The following is a 21,326-nucleotide window of genomic DNA, read 5'->3' as shown; positions in this document are numbered from 1 at the left end:
GCAGATATGAATCTGTTCTCAGTGGTTATTAGACCAAACTGCTGGCAGCCAATCAGACGTCGTTGCTGCAGCTGTGTGGGTTTGTGCTCTGCAGCCTCCACACCGTTAGCTGTGGCTTCTCACCTTAATAACACAACGACAGTTACCAGCATCGACTGAAACAATCGTTCAGGAAGCAGCTGTGTTCTTCATCTGAGAGACAAACAGCTCAGAGCTGAACTCACAGCTCAGCAATCCGCTCTGATCACAGTGAAATCACATCAGTCTGCTCGACGGCTCAAATCCTGCAGAATAATTAGAACCAAAGACTGAAACACCAACAGCTGAATCTGAACTCGGATCAGTTTTTCTGTTTCTGTTGCTGCAGCAGGAAGATTTCAGCTCACAGGAACAAACAAAGCAGCAACAAAACCACCGAGACAGAAACTCCAACCACTGAGACAAACATTCATCTGGTTCTGTTCCTGTCACCAGGCGGCCATGTTGGTTCTGATCCGGTCCCGTCGATCAGAGGAGTCTGGACGTCTCCATCACTGCTGACCTTCTAACTGGTTTGGTCTCTGAGGACCAGCTCTGTACTGGTTTCCATCAGACTGATCAACCAAACTGCTGGCGGCTTTATAGTGGAGTCCTGTTACCATGGCAACCTCCACTGGTGACTCTTTCTGGGTCTCATCAGAACCATCTCTTTGCACAGCTTCATTAAGGTTCTGTTGATCACGTTGAACTCCTGCATGGTTTTTCTCTCTGCATTACATGTCAGAACTCTGAACCCGTCCTTCTGGACCTGCCACCATGTTTTCACTGTTTTATCTTCAGGAAGTGGAGCAGAGCAGGAGAAACCAGGCAGGTATCAGGAGAAGATTTTATAAAGGTTTCAGGATTTTCCTCATTCCTGGTGCAGCAACAGCTGTGATGATCCAGGAGCTGCATGTCGGCCTGTTCTGGGTCCAGAATCACTTCCTGGGTTTGATGTTGTTGAAATGTTGCTTTTTCTGTGCAGATGATTTTTTACAAACCCACATTGTGTCCATGATGGATATTTACGAACTTCATCTCCTGCTGTAATGTTCCCATCCAACTAAAGGGCGGCCCCAGGGACCTGAAATGTTAATTTAATAAAGTCTATTCATTCATTCATTCATTCATTCATTCATTCAACAAATATACCTGTTATAACTGTGTCTGTCCAAATTGGTTTATTTTGTCAGTAAATGTTTAAATTTTCAAACTGAACAGAATCAAAGTGTTTCTGATCAAAGTCTTTGATTCCGACGGTCCAGTCAAAGTCCAGCTGATGGTTCTCAGCTTGTTGCTCATCAGCCTCAGGGAGATGAAACATGTTGGGACAGAAACTCCTGGTTTGATGGACAATTTAAGAACAAACAGTGAATCAAGTCATTTAGTCACAAACAGCTCTTTAATAAAAACATCAGGGATTTTACACAAAGTTGAGTTACAATGAAATAAAGACAAAACTGTTAACAACAAAGGATCAAATATGAAGCAGAAAGAAAATAATCAGAGAAGATCTAAATAAATGTATAAAATTATAACGTCACAGACTGACAGGAACAAGTCATCATCTGGATGGAAATCCTGTTAGTAAATCTGAAAAACTGGAATAAAAATATTCTCTTAATGTTTGACTTAAATGTAAAGAAGCTTTAAAACAATAAATCAGCAGTGATCTGACAGGAAAGTGAGTTATGAGAGAGAGAGAAAGATACGGAGCTGAGATGAACAGGCAGCGGCGAGAACTGAGGCCGACATTCACCAGCTGCACATTTTACTGCTACTTTACCACAGCTGTGAATAAAGGCCACTGGAGTCAGAAAACCCTGCAGCTGGGGGCCGGGCCCTTGTTCCTGAGGGCCATCAGCAGAGAGAGGCCACAGCAGTACACCAGACTCTTCACTATCAGCAGCGAGTAGAGCAGGCAGAGCAGCTTCACCCTGCAGTGAGACTGGAAGGACACTGGGAGCAACGCAGGAACCTCTGGAACAGAAAAGGAGGGAAATGTTTGCAGTGAATCCTCCTCTGTCCTCTGCTCCACCTGAGTCTCTGCCTGGTCTCCCAGCTTCATCACCTTGTGTTGCTGGGGCCTCCACTGGGCCCCCCTCATGCTGCACAGAGCAGCGGTATCTAGATGTGCTGACAGGATCCCGATCCACCAGTAAGAGGGAGGCGGTGCGGTTCGGCTCTCTGAGCTCCAGCTGCTCTCCAGAGGTCAGATCCTTCTCTGTACCGTCCTCCAGTCTTTTCCAGGAGATCTGGACCTCAGGAGGAAACATGTCTGAGGCCAGACACAGCAGGAAGGCCCTCGGGCCCCGCTGGGCGCTGGATGCTGCTGGGTACACGCTCACCCTGGGCTTCACTACCGGATCATCTGAAGGTTGGCAGCAGAAACAAGCAGACAGACAAACATCCACAGTCAGCAGCAGCTGCAGCTCTGCACTGCATTCAGTCTGATCCTGGAAACTACATGGACTCTGATCAGCACAGAACAAAGTTACCTGCAGCCTCTGGACTCACCTTCACATCTAACACCGACTCAGGCAGATTCTCTGCAGGCTTTTATTTTGAAGTTACTCTAAACAGAGATTTAAATCTCATAGAAACTCCTTTTAAATGTGGCTTGTAATTCCACAGCGCATTAGATTAATCTTTATTTATTTTATACTTTCAAAGGTTATGGTGTTATCTATTGGCCACTTTGTATTTTCTGATTTAGCTGTACAGCATTTTGGTTGACTTTAGTTTTTAAAGCATTTTATTAATGAATGAATGAATGAATGAATGAATGAATGAATGAATGAATGAATGAATCTGACTTGAGTCTGTTTATTTCACTGATGGAAGAAAACAGGTTTGAACCCAAAATAAAAACGCTGACAGTTCATGTGAAAGTCGAACTTCTTCTACATCATCATCATCATCATCATCATCATCATCATCATCATCATCATCATCATTCTGTTAAATTTGCATTAAAATAAATAAACTTTTCAATAATATTCTCATTTATTAATTATTACTGTACATTAACTATTTTTAAAGCTTTATGTTGTAAAAACATCAGATCTGGAGATGTTTGTTTCTTTCTTCCAGAATTTATTTTGTAATGATGAATTTTCATCCATTATTTTTTAAACACCAACTGATAACCTCTTTATATAATTTTCATTAATTATATCAGATTTTCTGATCCAACAGCTACAGAGAACTTGAGTTGTTTTTTGCCAAACACTTTTTCACGAGTCGTTTTCTGGCTTTGATCTTCATCAAGTCATCAGAAAATGTCAGATAATATCTTTCTGTTATTTTGTATCTTTCATTTTTATTAAATATTTTCCTTAAGAAACCATACTGATAGTAAACATTTCCTTTCTGTGGGACCTTTTTTCCAAATTAATCAAGATTGTCAAAACCTTTAACCATATAAACCTCATTCATTTATTTACGTAATATTCTGATGTAATTATGCTGTTGAAATTAATTCTTAAATTAATTACATTAATTACATTAATTACATTAATTACATTATATTATCACCTTCATTAAATAACAGCCCAGGTCAGTTTTTGACAAGTGATTTTTTTTGCCTAAATTATTTGTTGGTAAAAAGTGACTTATATAATTATTATAGAAAAATGACAATATTGAAACCTGAAAGTTATTTATAATTTTTTTCTCCATTTAAATAAAATCTTACATTTTTTACGGTAAAATATTGAAGGAATCAAACATGTTGGATCTAATTAATAATTTTAAAAGTTTTGTGGAACTTTTTTTCTTTCTTTGAGATAACTGATCCAGTCAGAGGAACGGCGGTTCTGCAGCGATCGGGTCGGACTCAGAGTTCAGCAGAATGAGAAGATGGAGAATTTTCTACTGATCCAAACTGAACCGTTTAGAAAAATTTATTAAAATTTATTCATTCATGTCAGGAAAGAGTTTCTGTTTTCTGAACTTAAACGAATCTCAGAATCTTTGGAAGTTTGAAGTCATTTAAACAGATTTACATTTAGATCATATTTAGGAGTTTTAACTCTGTATATTCACTAACATTTTAAAATTTTTATGTTGAGTATCTTCAGAGATTTCTTTAATCCTTTTTTGTCTAAATTACATTTTCATCTGATGCATTTTAGGCACACAAGGAATTATTAAAATGATAACATAATAAGTAGTTAGAAAAGCAGAAATAATAGAAAGTCACATTAAAACCATTTTATCTTCTACAGTAAAACCAGTAAATGTTGATTCTTACCAGTTACAAACAGTTTGGTTCCAGAACCAAAGATCCATTCGTACAACACACAGTGAAACAAACTGATACAAAAACCTTTTGGCTGATTTATGGTTTTATTATCTCAGTTTTTTCTCTTTCACCTTCATGTCACTCTGAACTTTATCATTTAGTAAATGTATAAATAATATTTTACAGTAATAAGACTTTTATTAACAGTATTAGCAGATATTACAGAGTTAGAGTCACTCAGTGTTTTCAGATATTATTCTCTAATATTGGTTAAAATACTACATTTATATTTTAAAGTTGTCCTTGAACAAGTTTCTCTTGAATCATTTATATTTTCATAATTAATTCTCAACTAATGATAAAATCTAACATGTAAATCCTGAAGCAGCAGAAAGTGACTCTGAATCCATTCTAACTTCTCCAGTAAACCCAGTAAGTGTTGGTTCTTACCGGTTCCATCCAGTCTGGCTCCAGAACCAAAGCGGTACCAGTATCCTCCACAGAACCCAGTCTGCTGCTGAACGGGTCGGCCGAGGGGAACCGGTCCAGATGATGCAGCAGGATCAGATTTCAGCTCCATGATGAGTTTCTCTGACGTTCACATCAACATGGCTGCTGAAGTTGCTGTGAGGTTCTGAGTGGATCCTTGGCAGAACCATCAGAAATGTGCTGTGAAGGTCCAAAGTAGGTCTGAAGGAAGCTCTGCAGACATCATGTCTGAAAGCTCCCATCTCTCCCAGTGGCTCTGCTGGTTTGTTGCTGAAAGTCTTCAGTGTGTTCAGTCTGAGCTGCAGCTGCTGAGATCTCCTGAGATCATGAATGCAGCATGGAGGTCTGTGGTTTCCTGGAGGCTGATGGAGTCATGAAGCTCACACTGATCAGGTGGGATGGAGACGGCAGAGGTCATGACCTTTGACACATCAGGTGGGATGGAGACGGCAGAGGTCATGACCTTTGACACATCAAGTGGGATGGAGACAGGAAGACAACCTGACAAAGATGAAGAATCTGCTCCTCTTAATAACCTTCGTTTGATCAAAATTACAAGTTGGGGATCATCTGAATATCAGGAATTAATACAAAACACTTTTCAGTCTCTGTCAGTTATTGATCTATTAATATCTGCCTGGAGAAGCAGGTTATTATAGAACAATGAATAAAGATGTTAATTTATGCACTGACTTCCTCAAACAGGTGTTCCTACACACACACACACACACACACACACACACACACACACACACACACACACACACACAATAAATACTAAATGCTTCTCTACAAAATATAAAAACCTACCAATATAATGCTTCAAATTTCAGTGTAAATATTTTAGTAAACAAGGTTTAACTAGATTCATATTAAACTAAACAACTAATTAGAAAACATGAAAAGAAACTAATAAACTCATAAATTTACAAAGAAAAAGACAAACAACAATAACTGCTGAGTTAACCAGTTAATATCATAATACAATTCTTAGGACAGGAATTTTCAGTCATGGTTCTCAAAATTATATTATATTATATTATATTATATTATATTATATTATATTATATTATATTATATTATATTATATTATATTATATTATATTATATTATATTATATTATATTATATTATATTATTTTATATTATATTATATTATATTATATTATATTATATTATATTATATTATATTATATTATATTATATTACATTATATTATATTATATTATATTATATTATTTTATACTGTATTATATTATATTATATTTTATTGTATTGTATTGTATTATATTATATTATATTATATTATATTATATTATATTATATTATATTATATTATATTATATTATTTTATATTATATTATATTATATTATATTATATTATAATTCTACTGTCTCGCAGTCGTTGGTCAAACAGTCCAGCAGAACCCAGTGAGGTGGAACGAATCAACATCTGTAAGGCTGTGATTAAACCCAGGAACATGAATCAAAGCTCCAGTGCAGAGATTCAGTCAGAGTCGGTCAGGAACTTGATCAGGACATCAGACGGAGGCTGAAGACAGACGGTTTCACTCTGAGTGAATTCAGGGCAGCTGATGTCGGCCATGTTTCAGTCAGTCTGCTCAGAGCAGCTGTGGCTACTATGTAGCTCATCTTCATCAGTGTGTGTAAAAATGAAAGGATGTAATGTAAAACACTTTCAGGTCCTCTGACTTGATGAAGCCCTGTCCACATGCTGATCATTTTCTATAGATTTTATTATAACACAACGTCGTTCTGATTAAAGTTCTGATGGGTCAGAGAACCGAAGCAGAACTGAGGCTGAAGGTGAAGCAGGATGTGGGAGCTGCTCAGTGTCTATTATTCAACAATCTATTCTCAAATAATCTTTTAAGAGTTAATGGACACATACAGCTAGTTTTTATCTCAACCTGCTGAGAGCTTTCTATATTATAAGATTAAAATAAATTGGATGATTATTGGAAATATTGAATAAAATGGTTCACAAGACAAAGTGTTGGCAGAACTGAGATCAGATTTGCTTCTAAAATGAGATAAAGTGAAATTAAATGATGAAAATCAGTTAAGCAGCAAGAACTAATAAAGACTTTTCATAAAGACTTAACAGAAATAAAGACTAATGGATTTTATTCCTGCAGCTCTTTAAAGGAGATGATTTATTCAGAACACAGAGATCATAATAAAATCTGAAAATAATAATGAATGAAACCAGAAACCTTCAGAGACTCTCTGTGTGAGATGGAGGTGAAATCAGTGAACCTGGGCTGTGGTTTACTGCTCTCTATGTCACAAACTGACATCTGATCATCTGGAGGTTTTTGTTCAGGCTGAAGGAATCATTTCTCACTGTGGGAACCAGACTTCCAACAGCGGCAGTAATAAGAGGCTGAATGATCCAGTTTAACTTTGTTGATCGTCAGTTTACAGTCGTTCTGATTTCTCTCAGCTGAGAAATCATCTTGTTGAGGATGATTGAAATGCTTTTGGGGGATACCACCAATGTAGATATACAGAATAGCTCTGTATGTTTCTCTTTCTTTCTTCTGGTACCAGACTACATCATAACCACACTGTCCAGTTCCTCCACAGCTGAAGGAGACGCTCTGCCCGGTTCTCCTGGTCAGACTTAAACCGTCCTGAACCAGCTGTGTTGCCATGGCAGCCAGCGCTGTAGAGACACAGACAGACAGGTGAAGGTTAGTGTGACAGTGTTTGTTCCAGGTGGGCTTTGTTGGCTCCTGATTGGCTGGAAACACTCACCTGAACCCAGCCAGCACAGAGCAGCAGCTGGGAGGAAAAGCATTGTGTGCAGTGGTGTTTCCTCTGGTGAACCTGGGGAGAAGTGGCGCTCTGATGCAGCTGAGGCCAAACAAGGACGAGCTGTGAGATCAGACCAGGGCCACCTGGTTTCTAGCAGAGGAACCAAAACTCCCATCAACCCCTGCAGCCCACAGAGAAGAGGAGGCTGCTGATTGGACAATCAGAGGAAGCTGCTGATTGGACAATCAGAGGAAGCTGCTGATTGGACAATCAGAGGAAGATTCTGATTGGATAATAAGAGGAAGCTGCTGATTGGATAATAAGAGGAAGCTGCTGATTGGACAATCAGAGGACGATTCTGCTGCTTTTAGCTGCTGGACTGGAATCTGATGTAAAAATCTGCCTCTCAACCAAAAGATGGCGCTGTTGTATTGCATTTGATTCACAATCAGTGAAGCTATTATTAGCTTCAAATATAAATGTGAATGTTTAACTGTAGTAATAAAGTTTTAAAACCATCAGGCAGATGCAGAAACATTAATAATAAAGAAAACACAGAAATAGAGGGAGAATTAAAGGTGGAACTAAAAGTTGACTCACGTCTCCCCAGATATTAGATTGTAAGCATATGAATTCAGAAGAAATACACTGTAAATACTTAAAATAACCTTTTCTGGATAAGTAATTCTTAGTCAATATCTACTAACTTTGGAGCAAAGTGATGAGCTGAAGCTCCATGAAGCTTCATTTGCTCTACAGCGACATCAAGTGGACAATAGATGTAGAACAGGTAAAGTGATTTTTTATTTTTAACTAAATAAATGTTTAAATTATGTTTATTATGCCAATACATAAATGCTGAATATTGTATTAATCTGTTTTAAGACAATAAGACAATAAATCTGTTTCCAGTTTTCAAAGAAATACTGGAAACAGATTATGGTCTCTGATTTTTGTTACTTTTTAATAATGTTTATGTCACAAGGGAAAAAATTCTATTAGTTTTTTTTTTTTACTGAAAAATAAAATGTTTTGTCTTTGTTTTTTTTTTGTTTGTTTTACTGCTTCAGAAAATGTTCTTTTATAGAATGCAACCAGAAGTTTATACAAGTCAGGATAATAAATTTCTCTGTCTCCAGTGTTACCATCATGATTTTATTTGTTTGCTGTCTTATTGCATCCTATACTGACTTGGCTGCGATTGGTCCTCTTAGTTGGTCTCTTTGTTTTCATGCAGAACCTCAGTATAAATGAAGTCTTTATATTTCATAAAGGTTCAGTTGAACACAACATATCACTTCTGAAAACACCAGAAATCAGAAGGAAGAAATGAAAACAGGGACCACTGAGCTGTTTTTGACATTATTATAAATGATGATTTATTAAGTGAAAATTGTTTTTATATCAAAAAGCCGATCGCGTGGTCTCCCTCGATGCGGAGAAGGCATTCGACCGGATTGAGTGGCCTTACCTATTTGCAGTACTAGCTAGGTTTGGGTTTGGGACCAAATTTACATCATGGGTACAACTGTTGTATACTTCACCCAAAGCGAGTATAATCACTAACAAAACAAGGTCTGGGCCCTTTTCTTTATCCAGGGGTACCCGGCAGGGTTGTCCCCTCAGCCCACTCCTCTTCGTTTTAGCTATTGAGCCACTCTCAATTATGCTCAAGACTTCACAGAGTTTTAAGGGAATTTGTAGAAAACAGCTGGAACATCGGCTGTCCCTGTATGCGGACGACTTATTACTCTACATCTCGGACCCAGTATCATCTATCTCCAACATTGTGAGTTTGCTAAACTGTTTTGGTAAATTCTCAGGATACAAGTTGAACTTCTCAAAGAGTGAATGTTTTCCTATTAATAATTCTGCGCTCCAAATTACAGAAACTGACCTGCCCTTCCCTCTTGCTAGAGCAGGATTCAAATATTTGGGAATTTACGTGACACGTTCTTTTTCTGATCTGTTTGAAAAAAAATCTCTCCCCTCTGCTTAATAATCTCAAACGTGACCTCCAGAAATGGAGTGTCCTAAATTTATCTTTAGCGGGTAAAGTAGCATGTATTAAAATGAACATCTTGCCAAGATTTATGTATTTGTTTCAGAGTATCCCAGTTTTTTTCCCAAAATCATTTTTCAGACTTATCGATAAACAGCTATCCTCATTCATGTGGGGTAATAAACATCCTAGAATCAGCAGGCGCTTCCTTCAGAGACATAAGGATGAGGGGGGTATGGCTCTACCTAACCTGTTGTATTATTACTGGGCAGCAAACCTACAAAAAATAGTCTGTCTACTCCATCACCCAGATGTTGACTGGTGTCAATTAGAACTGAATGCATGTAAGCCATCATCATTCCCTGCATTAGTTACCTCAAAGCTTCCTCTCTCTCCGAGGCAGCATTCGTCATGCCCAGTTGTAATCTCAACCCTAAAAATATGGTCACAATTTAGACAACACTTCAATATGATAAACTTCTCTATCTACAGTCCCATATGTGATAACCATGTTTTCCCGCCATCCTTATCAGATCCTGTCTTTGCCCATTGGCGGAGAGCAGGCTTAAATAAATTTAGTGACTTATATATAGATGGAATTTTCGCTACCTTTGATGCTATTTCCTCTAAATTTAGCTTACAGCGTTCCTCCCTATTTCGATACCTCCAGATCCGTGACTTTGTTCGTAACAATAGTCCCTGCTTTCCCAATTTACCCCCAAAGGGAGGAATAGACATAATTTTGCAAACTCCAACACAAGATAGGGGCTTAATCTCCAAAATTTATAATAGCATCTCATCATTCAATACTGTGAAGCTCAATGAGATCAGAGCAGAATGGTCAGAGGAAATTGGAATACACATCTCTGATGAAACTTGGAACCATGCATTATGTAGAGTAAATGGGTCAACATCATGCGCTCGACTTGGACTAATTCAGTTCAAGGTCCTTCATAGGATCCATTACAGTAGAGCCAGACTCTCAAGGATTTATTCTACAGTGAGTGAAACCTGTGCTCGGTGCCACATAGCTAAGGCAAATCTAACTCACATGTTCTGGACCTGTAACAAACTGTGTAACTTCTGGTCCACAATTTTTCAGATCCTTTCTGAAGCTTTCGAAATAGCTATCCAACCCAGTGCTGAATTGGCAATATTTGGAACTCCAGGGGAGGGGATATCATTAACACATGATTTTAAAAATGTACTAGCTTTTTCAACTCTCCTCGCCCGAAGAAAAATATTATTAGCGTGGAAATCAGAACACCCACCCAAGGCTTCTCTTTGGTTGAAAGATCTGTCCATGTTCCTTAAGTTAGAGAAGATCAAATTTTGTCTTAGAGGTTCGATCCAAAAATTTTATAAAACTTGGGCCCCTCTATTATCTTATTTTGAAAGACTGGATACCCTCCCTCGAGCCTGAAAATCGCATAGGAGCCAGCTCTGCTGTAGTTGCCTGTCCCCCCGGCCCGGCGGCTCCTTGTGAATCTGGCTATCGATAGTGTTTGTCAACCTGTGCAGTTTTAAATATCCATGTTCTGTTTTTTTTTTGTTTTGTTTTGTTTTTTTAAATTACTTTATTTTGCTGGTTCTTTTGTTTGCAGCCGGGTACGGATGGATGGGGAGGGGTAGGGGACAGAATAAACAGAAGGTAAAGGAAGAGACCACAGGATGGGGAGTGGGAAGGAGGGGAGAAGGAAAAAAAAATAAAAAAAAATGTCATGTTTTACTTTGTCCCCGTGTTCAATGTACTGTTGTAGATAGTTGACTAAATAAAAAAATAAAAAAAAGCCGATCGTGTTACAAACACAACTGCAACAAGATCCTTAAACAACAAAATGTGACGAGGCCTCAGCAGCATTTTGGAGCTCATGACGATTCACAGACAAACCAGTGAGCGACCGTGGCTCTGTGGTAGAGTAGAAGGTTGTAGGTTCGATTCCAGCTTCCTCCTGCCACATGTCGATGTGCAAGGCACTTAACCCCAAATTGCCTGCCGATCAGTGTATGTAATTATGAATGTGACTCTAGTGTAAAGTGCTTTGAGTGGTCAAAATGACTGGAAAAGCTCTATGTTACGGCTATATCAGTTCAGTGAGACCCAGTTCATAAATCATCCATGTGGTACCGCCAGCTTAAGGCTTCAAACATCAACATCATCAACACAAATCTCAATACGCGCTTCATCACTTATAATGTAGCTGCCTCAGATCCTGCAGGAGGATAACATTACTGCTGCATTAAGTTTAGGAATAGTCATAGAGAAATGAATTCTGGTAGTTTAGTATGTCTGGAATATGTAGTATAAACTGTGGAAATAATGTATCATTGTCCCAATATGTAAAACATGTAAAGACACATAGAGTCAGATGATGAACAGAAGATTAATTTTGTTTTTGGAAAATAGAAGATTAGATGTTTGAAAAGATATTCTGTTTACAAATATGAAATAAGATGAGTTCATGTGAATAAAGACAGTTTAGATGCTAAACTTTAGCATCTAAGTTGCTGCTGCCACGCTGCGGTTCTTCTCCAGGCCACCAGGGGGCGGAAATGGAAAAATCATCTGCGGTTTTTCACTGTGACCCTGAGCGGAAGTAAAACTAAAAGGCTCCAGCAGCTGCTTGTGTTGCGTTTTCGTGTTTCTGCTGAATATTTCAGTAACAATGTCTTCAGTTCAGCATCTGAGGGATTTTATCAGACAGAGATTAACTGCTGCGGCGGAAGAAATCTTCACCGAGGTTGAAAAAACTATCGTCCGCTACGAGGAGGACATGAAACTGCTGGAAACCTGCTGGAATAAACCTCAGATAAAGACAACCAGAACCGGTATGAAGCTACAACAGTGACTGATAAATCAGTTTATAACCTGAAGTCTCAACTTTACACTTCGGTCAGTTCTGCTTTAACTTTTAACCCGGAAGTCAGAAGTTATGCTTTCAGTTTGCACTAAGCTCTGATTCTGCTTAAATATTTGATCAATATTCATATTGCCTGATAGTTGCAGGCAATATAATTTTATGGCTCTAAAATTACAATTTTATTCTGAGCTTCCTGCGTTCCCCCTTCAAAACGTGGTTATATTTCCGTGTGACTGGACTGTTGCTCACGGGTCCAAAGTGAGAAGATGAGAGGACCAGAACCGAGCTGCTGGAGGTCCAAAGTTCTCCAAAGAGTATTAAACTCTGGTGTTTTGATTTAAGGTCTGGATTTAAAGGTCTTTGCTCTAGAACATGTAAATACAACCTTCAACTTAACAGATTGTTGAAATATAATATTATCAATCAATCTTGAGCCGTTTTTACCTGTATGCTCCCAAAAATATATCAACGTGATAAGATGTTTAATGTTTCATTTTGAGAAGGGCTTATTGGATGCAGAAGCAGCTATTTATTAATATTTTATCTTTCTTTCATTAGGTATAACATCCATGATCTTGATATTGCCCAAAATGAAAATGATCTAAAATACTCTCCTGCTGTAGAATATTTTAGAGATACAAACAGTTAAACCTGCTGCTGTTCTGCTGTTTATGGACCGGATGGATCCAGGAGACCAGCTTTAATTACGGATTGTTCTTCCTTCAGATCCAGACCAAGATGAACCAGAACCTCTGCAGATTAAACAGGAGGAACCAGAACTTTCACTGATTGAAGCGGGTCTGGAAGAACTTGGACCAACTAAAGGAAACCAGAAGGATCCAGTTCCTGGAGGAATCACAGGAGAACTGACAGAACCAGAACCAGCACAGATTAAAGATGAACTCACAGAACCACAGCGGCTGTACGTCCCGATGTCCAACAGCCAGGAGGGACAGCAGCTGGTACTGAAGGAGGAGACGTCAGTGGACCGGCTGAGTTACCAGCAAACTGAAGCAGAACCAACCGCTGAGCAGCTTTACAGTTATTACGGTTCTGAATCCCAAAGTTCAGAAGGAAACGTCTCCACTGTGTCCCAGAGTTTGTCTCAGAGAAACACGGATTCTTCTCTGAAATGTGACTTCTGTGAAAAAGTCTTCAACTACAAAAACAATCTGGTTCAGCATCGCAGGACTCACACAGGCGAGCGGCCATTTTCCTGTAAAACATGCGGGAAGAGCTTCTCCAAAAGCAGCAATCTGAAGGTCCACATGAGGTCCCACACAGGTGAGAGGCCTTTCATCTGCAGCATCTGCGGCAAAGCTTTAAGTTCAAACAGACATCTGTCCGATCACATGGTCACCCACTCCAGCCAGAGGCCCTATGGTTGCTCAGTGTGTGGGAAAACGTTTTGTCATGAGAGTTCCTTCCAGTACCACATGAAAGGCCACAACGGAGACAGGCCGTATTCTTGTGACACGTGTGGAAAAAGGTTTATTCTCAGTTCCAGCCTGCTGACCCACACGAGAACCCACACCGGGGAGAGACCTTTCTGCTGCACCACGTGTGGAAAACGGTTCGCTCAGAGCAGCAACCTGAGCGTTCACATGAGAATCCACACAGGAGAGAAGCCGTACTGCTGCCCAACGTGTGGAGAGAGTTTCTGTCGTAGAGCAGGTCTGCTCAGGCACACGGAGACCCACAAGACCGTCTGAAAACCGGAGAACTTTCCTTCTGAAGGGATTCATTTTACAGTCAATCAGTCACTTCTGGTTCCAGCTGCAGTCACTTTACAAACCATCAAACACTGGAAGAGCTGCACCATTTATCCTGCAAAACTGTACAAACAATATTTTAGAACCAGGAGAGGAAATATTTGGTTGAGGTTTGAACCAACAGGGGAACCAAACTGATCCGTTTAAAACAGAGCAGATTAATCAGGTTAACACACCTTTAAGGTTTTAAAGAAAACCTGACACAATATCTTCAATATTGTTATTAACTGATTACTATGGTAATTATTAACTAGAGTTGGTTTATTTTCTGAAGCACTGTTCAGTGCATAACTTCCCCAGACATAAAGAAGTAAATATCATATTGACATCAACCAGAGGTCCATATTAACCCAGAACCAGGTTAATGTTTAACCTGCAGATCGTTTCTTCCTCCCTCCTTCTGTTTCATATCCAGAAATCAAACATTTGTAAACAGCCTTTAGTTTCTGCAGTTGAATCATAAATTATATTATATTATATTATATTATTAAATCAGAAAACTCCATTTCTCACCCATATTCCTTTAGTTTGGCTCAGATAAAACAGATTATGACCCCTGACCCCTGATGGCTTCGTGGCCTCCTGCTGGTAGATAACTAATATAGAAATGTTCATCAGCTGAAGTAAAATGAATGAAGGGTGAAATGATCTCCTTCCACTCAGCAGGTGGATCTGATCTGCAACAATATAAATATATAGAAAACACCTTAATCTTCTGTAAAGTAAGGTGGAGGTTCTGTAGTACTGTGGGCCTGTTTCTCTGCCTTGTTAGGTTAATTTATTATGAATTCTGCAACAGATTTTAATGCAGATCTGATGTTCAGGTCAGTAAGCTGAAAACTGTTTCTGGATACGATCAATAATTTTTATCAATTAAATCTTTCCTACGTGAATAAAATAAATTTCTCTAAATTATCATTTAGAGAAATGATCATTTCTCTAAATGGGTTTTGTTAGGGTTAACATCCCTCCTGGGATGAAAACACCATGATCATTTATCCATACAACAATCAAAACTCATTTGTTTTTACATTGATTGCTGTTTTTTCTTAACGTTTTGCTTTAATAATGTAATAAATGTAAATGTGGAAAGAACCTGACTCGTCATTCTTGGAATAATTTGTTACTCTGCCTATAACATAACATGTTGGACACATTACGAGTCTGTCGCCGGAAGAAAAAGGTCCAAACTGAGACAATATCTGAACATTTGATCTGAGTCACTTTGGAACAGAAAATTGTTTTCCAGTTCACCTCAGAAACATTTGACCTCAGTTGTACAGATTGTCTTCAGAACAAACTCACCCTAAACTTTGCAGATCATAAAGTTACTGTCAACCTGCATGGTGACGAGAACAAATATTCTGTAAAAACAATGTCATGAACACCCTTATAGTTCAACACTGATCTGAAACCGTCCTGCTGAAAGGCCCAAATGAACCAAAACCAACAGGCATGGAGTTCTGTTGGTCCGAATCCAGTAGTGATGGAGAAACAGAACCTCTGACTGCCTCCGGATCAGTTTGAAGCTGTGCTGAGGCTTTTAATGCCACTAAACATTACAGAGAAACTTTATGTGGAGCAATTAATGTTCTCTGTTCAATTTAAATACTTTGATAACTGAAAACAGAAATTTAATATATTTAGAAAATAGAAATTTAGAAACATCTGGAGCTGCTGTGACAAGAAGCTGATGAAGCTGGGAGAAAGTTTGGAGATGAACTTGAAAACAAAACAGACTGATCCTCGTTTTATTGATTCTTCAGTCTTAGAGACTTTGAGAAAATCTAAAGATCTAATTGAACAAACTAATAAATATCAGTTTATTCTGATCCAATTCTGGTCCTTTTCCAGATCATTCATTTAACCCACCTGGACCAAATGATGGACCATTAGAGGCCTCAGAAGAACATGGACCTGCTGAAAAGGTTGTTGGTTCCACCAGGGAGGCAATAAAACATGCAGGATGCAGTCGGCCCTCAGGGACCCACTTTGGACGCCCCTGGTTTAAAGAAACTAAAAGAACATAAAACCTGAATGCAGCTCCTCCATGTTTGGTTCTGGGGTTAAAGAGTAAACTAGAACCAGACGGGTGGAGTTTGACCTGAAGGCAGACGTTTGGCTTTTGGAGGTCTGCAGAGACAGAGGAAGAAATTATTAATATCAATTAATTGATGACTCTCTTATGCATCAACCTGGTTGTTCCTGGACTGAAGGTTTTACACAAATAATCTAAAATGAGTCAGACTCTTTAATTTCAACGCAGGTTAAGTTTCAAGGTAAAGTGTCCTCCACAACAATTAGCAGCCTTGATGAAGATGTTTAAAAGCTTTAAAATAGGTTCTAACATGGAACATTTTAATAATCAAACCTTTAATTTCAGGACATTTATTCAGTGGAGAAAAAAATTCATGCTTCTGGTTAACTCTGATATAACGACTGAAATGTTCATCTGAACTGTCCCTGTAATAAATAAATAATTACAATTCAAGAAAATATGTTCAAAATCAACACTGCAATTGGAATGAGCACCAGAACCAATTCCCATCAAATAAATGACTGAAGTTTTTCCAACCTGGAGTTTTACAGTTGATCAGACTGAATTAGAGCATCCAGAGCTGCTCTGGTTCATTATGTGAACTATAATCCATCACAGCAATGTGAGTTTTAAACAGATCAGAACCAGAACTGTTTAATTTACACGTTTCGTCCAGAGGCAGACATCGGGCCACACAGAACATCTACCAGGTCTGTTTATTATCCAGAGATGGAAACGTTCTCCATGACCAGTGTCCCCAGGATGGTTTCATCAAAACAAAATACAGTGATGGTTTTCTGAAGGTTCAGTCGTCTTTGTGTGGATGAATCATCAAAATGAGCTTTACCTGTTGAGACTCTTTAATGTTTTGTAAAGATGTTGAGGTTAAACTCTGGCTCCTCATTTAACATGCTGAGACCTTTAACTCAGAATGAAAACATTATTCCACATGAAAACCTTCACAGGTTGGAGTGATGGCTGAATATATCAAATTCAGTGAGATTCTAATTAAGTTTCTGGTTTATTGAACAAAAACCATGAATAACAGAATTAAGCACAAAGGAAAATATGTTTTACATCAGATGTTAGCCATCAGTGCTAACGTCCATCTGCAGTCACTAAAACATGAACAGCTTCACAGAAAACAATACAGATCATCTGTACAGCAAACATAAGATCATAAATAACTTTAAAAAGTCCAAACATTAAGTTCTGGGTCGTCCAGAACATGTGTCAAAAACTACTTATTTCCTGATAACAATTATGATGTTGACTGATCAAATTATTGCTGTTATTTCTGTTTTAAAGTATTTTTCTGTTTGAAGTCATAAAGTTTTTAGATTCCATCTCATTTTAACTGTTGGATGTCTGTTTAATCTATTATTGTGGATTACAGCTGTTAAAAAACAATCTTCAGTCTTCCTGCTCATTAAACCAGATTTGTTTCCTGGTCTTTATGGGATCTTTTATGGCTGTACATTCCATTGGCTGTCCTGAATTTAATTCCACATACTGTACAGGAGAAAGGTTTCTCGCCTGTGTGAACCCACTTATGAGCTTTGAGGGAAACTTTGCGGGTGAATATTTTACCACATGTTGGACAGGAAAACAGTCTCTCTCTGTTGTGTTTCCTCAGGTGGGAGTTCAATGAGCTCAGCAGGGTGAATCCTATCCCACATATTTCACAAGTGAATGATTTCTCCTTGGAGTGAGTATTCATGTGATTATTCAGACGTCGACGGTCAACACAACCTCGGCCACATATTTTGCAATAAAAAGGCCACTCATCTGTGTGGATGCTTATGTGGCCCTTCAAATGAATTTTTTGAGAGAAACCTTTTCCACATACTGTACAAACAAATGGTTTTAAACCTAAGTGCATTCTGTGATGCACCTGAGAATTATACTTTGATTTAAAGGTTTTTCCACAAACATCACATGTTAAGGATGAGTAGTTATGACAGAATTCTTTAGTGTTTGGATCTACTTCGTGGAAATCCCGGTCCTGACCACTGGGTGTCTCCAGAAGGTTGACAGGCTCCAGCTGCTCTCCATCCTGTCTGCTGCAGAGTTCCTCCGGTTCATTTTTAATCTGTGAAGCTTCTGGTTCCTCCTGGTCCAGACTGGAGGCCCCCTCAAAATCCTGTTGGACATTCTGCATCGGCTCTTTCTCATCCTTCCAGACATGTTGCTGTAGGACGTCTGCCACACAATAAAAACAGTTCAGATTATATTTAGGGAAACAACCTGAAAACATGTTAGGATGAACAAAAGACTTTCAGCTGTTATGAAAATACTAGATAGAAGAAAAAAACTTTAAACAAATTTTCCTTTGCATCACAGCCGTATTTGAGGCCTTTAACTGGCCACTGTCTCTTTAAGAAGCTCCTACGTTTTCTGACAATCCCCTTTATCTGATCAAACAATGCTTCTCCCTGCTGCCGTTTAGGACCGTTCATAGGAGAGGAATAGTTTGTATGATGAGCCCAGCAGAGGGGAAGAAGCTTGTCTGAGGACTTCAGCTCCACGGCGGAGTTGTGGGTAAAACGACGACGGAATCACAGAATTTAATAAACAAAATGGAATCCACAATGAAACGAGACATTTTGAAGAATTATCAGATAATACAGGAGAAAAGGGAGGATATACGGTAGTTTCTGTAGAGTTTTGGCTGCTGTTAGCTGTGAAGCGGCGCTGCATCTCCTCTCCACATGGGCTGAACTCTGAAACACTGACGTCTCCAAAGAAAGAAAGGTGAGCACAAAGTTGGGGACCAGAGAGTTTTAGGACACGCGAGAAAACTTTTCAGTAGTTTGTCATCACACGGTTAAATGGAGGCTCAAAGATACGATGATTACTGAGAAACAGAGAATAAGCTAACTATCCTTAGTTTAAAGGAACTTCCGGTCTGATCCAGATTAAAGAGCATAAGAACTGAATGTTTTGGTTCTGGGGGTAAAGAGTAAACTAGAACCAGAACCAGATGGTAGAAGCTTTGTCTTGTGAAATAAATTTAAATTCAAATCGTTTCTCGCAATAAAAAATTTATATTTCTACTCTGTATAGTGAAAACTAGAAGGCATTTGTTTAAATAAACTGAATTGAATAATGGATCCTATTCGGCAGGCTGTAATTTGAGTGAAGTCTATTTTCTCTTTCAGTTGTTAATATAGTTTGAAAAATAATCGTCTGTTCCAGTCGAGCTAAAAACGGTTCGTGTTCAGCCCAGTTTAGCAGCAACTATCGCCGCTGACGGATCTCTGCACGGATCAGTACCTTTATCCAGACCTACCAGAACTTTGTCTCTGCAGCTCCGAACCGATTCTGTGTAGCTTAATTTCTGGTTTCCAGTTGATCCCCATCATTCTGCGCTGAGCATCGAGCTCTTCCTCGTAGCAAATGATGGTTTTTTCAACCTCGGTGAAGATTTCTTCCGCAGCAGCAGTTAGTCTCTCTCTGATAAAATCTCTCAGATGCTGAACTGAAGACATTGTTACTGAAATATCAGCTGAGAAACAATAAATAACCGTCTTCTAACTTCTAACTTTGCTATAATGGCGGACCGCAATCCCGTCTGACTGAATCCATACGAGCTGCTGCTTGAGCGTTTTTTCTTCTACTTCCGCTGGGAGTCACCTGAGGTCCATTTCCGCCGCCTGCTGGTCTGGAAGGGAACAGCAAAGCCGGGATTTTAGCGTACGGGGGCTGCAGCATCTACAGCTTTTCATTTTAAACAGGTAGGATATTCAGATGAAGGAAGTGATCTTCTTGTGGTTTCGTCATGGATATAAATTGTTCCAATGCTAAGCTAACCATAACTACTAAGTTTCCACTTCAGTCCCGTCACTCAAATAATGTTATCCATTATATGTAACATTATCAACCTGCTATAGTTTTCTGATTGTAAACATGACGGTAGACGTTTTGGACAGATAGACTTATCTATCTATCCGAGCTACGGTAGGAAAATCTGACCAGGTAGCACAGATCGTCAGAACACCCGTGTAAATGGCTACTAAATGGTAAAATTCTCCTTCTTGTTCATTGGTCCAACAGTGACACCTAGTGGTTAATTTATACTTTTATTTTGAAGAACGCTAGATTTCTTCTTCGTGTGTTTTGTGATACGCTGCATTTCTTGTTCTTACTAAACACGATAAGAGCGTTAGATCCTGAAGGACGCCGAAGAAAATCATCAAAATAGCGCCCTTGGAAAGCAGGATGAGGTATAAATATGCGCAACTGCGATTTGTGATAAGAAATGTTATTCATTTATTTAAGAAGCAGTAGAACTTTATTGTTTTATTTGTTTTAAAAATAAAACTGTGTGCTGACGAGCTAAGGACAACGTATTCTCATTTTTGTATGTGTGAACATTAATATGTTAATTTTATACAAGAGTTAAGCATGTCCTACAATTTTGTTTCATGCTACAGTTTTCACGGTGTCTATGACAAGAAAAGTCAAGATTAAACTCCACCGTTTGGACTCCCTGGTCTGGCTGGTTATTCCAAGTGGCCGCTGCAACCGGTTTTTAGCTGTCCTATAAAGATGCTACGAGTCAGAGCCCAACATGCTGAAAATGTATTTTTTTCTGAATGTGAAGGAAAAATATATGTTTTTTTCTATTACACTTTTGGATAATTTCTCTTTTATCCTGGGCTTTAGCCTGTGTACCAGGACGTATCAGAAGTCACTGGAGTTCTCCCAGTGTGACCAGCAGACGGAAGCCCTTCCTGTGGCCAGTGTTCCCAGTATAACAAACACATAATAAATAAATGTCTTTTATTTTTTCACTTTTTGTGTATTTTTAAATATCTCAATTTGAAGTATTAGTGTATTAATACAGCTTATACAATGAAATACTCTTAGAATTATTTTCACTCTTTGCTGTCAATAGCAGATTTGACATATTGTAATATTTTTTCCCCCCAGAAAAAAGTAAGAAAAATATGTAGTAAAGTGACAATGACTTTGATAAATTAAAGGTCATTTTTCAATAACATATATATATATATTAAGAAAATAAATACAAGAAAACATTTTTTTCTTATCTTGAAACATTAAATGTACATTACATTATAGAATCATGCAAATATGTTCTTTAATAAAACACTGTA

At 38.5% G+C, this 21,326-nt stretch overlaps 3 protein-coding genes across 3 annotated transcripts; 1 reads left to right on the top strand and 2 right to left on the bottom strand.

Moving 5' to 3' along the window:
• Window positions 1-1,188: 1,188 nt before the first annotated feature.
• On the bottom strand, window positions 1,189-7,702 carry LOC122841782 (immunoglobulin lambda-1 light chain-like). Its single transcript, XM_044135348.1, has 5 exons — window positions 7,534-7,702; window positions 7,119-7,441; window positions 4,274-4,310; window positions 2,090-2,389; window positions 1,189-1,998 (listed from the first exon to the last, which is right to left on the bottom strand). Exons 1-5 carry the CDS (start codon window positions 7,574-7,576, stop codon window positions 1,832-1,834), a joined length of 870 nt encoding a protein of 289 aa, XP_043991283.1. The 5' UTR covers window positions 7,577-7,702; the 3' UTR covers window positions 1,189-1,831.
• A 4,395-nt stretch (window positions 7,703-12,097) lies between these two features.
• LOC122841726 (zinc finger protein 239-like) lies at window positions 12,098-15,297 on the top strand. Its single transcript, XM_044135286.1, has 2 exons — window positions 12,098-12,364; window positions 13,123-15,297. Exons 1-2 carry the CDS (start codon window positions 12,202-12,204, stop codon window positions 14,106-14,108), a joined length of 1,149 nt encoding a protein of 382 aa, XP_043991221.1. The 5' UTR covers window positions 12,098-12,201; the 3' UTR covers window positions 14,109-15,297.
• A 1,911-nt stretch (window positions 15,298-17,208) lies between these two features.
• On the bottom strand, window positions 17,209-19,874 carry LOC122841735 (gastrula zinc finger protein XlCGF7.1-like). The gene is made up of 2 exons (XM_044135303.1): window positions 19,499-19,874; window positions 17,209-18,408 (listed from the first exon to the last, which is right to left on the bottom strand). The coding sequence occupies exons 1-2, from the start codon at window positions 19,695-19,697 to the stop codon at window positions 17,636-17,638; spliced, it is 972 nt and encodes a 323-aa protein (XP_043991238.1). The 5' UTR covers window positions 19,698-19,874; the 3' UTR covers window positions 17,209-17,635.
• Window positions 19,875-21,326: the final 1,452 nt, after the last annotated feature.

This window comes from Gambusia affinis, linkage group LG12 (assembly GCF_019740435.1).
Source record: "Gambusia affinis linkage group LG12, SWU_Gaff_1.0, whole genome shotgun sequence".
NCBI lineage: Eukaryota > Metazoa > Chordata > Actinopteri > Cyprinodontiformes > Poeciliidae > Gambusia > Gambusia affinis.
The sequence above is the reverse complement of the archived record's forward strand: the minus strand, read 5'-3'. Positions and strand labels throughout refer to the sequence as shown.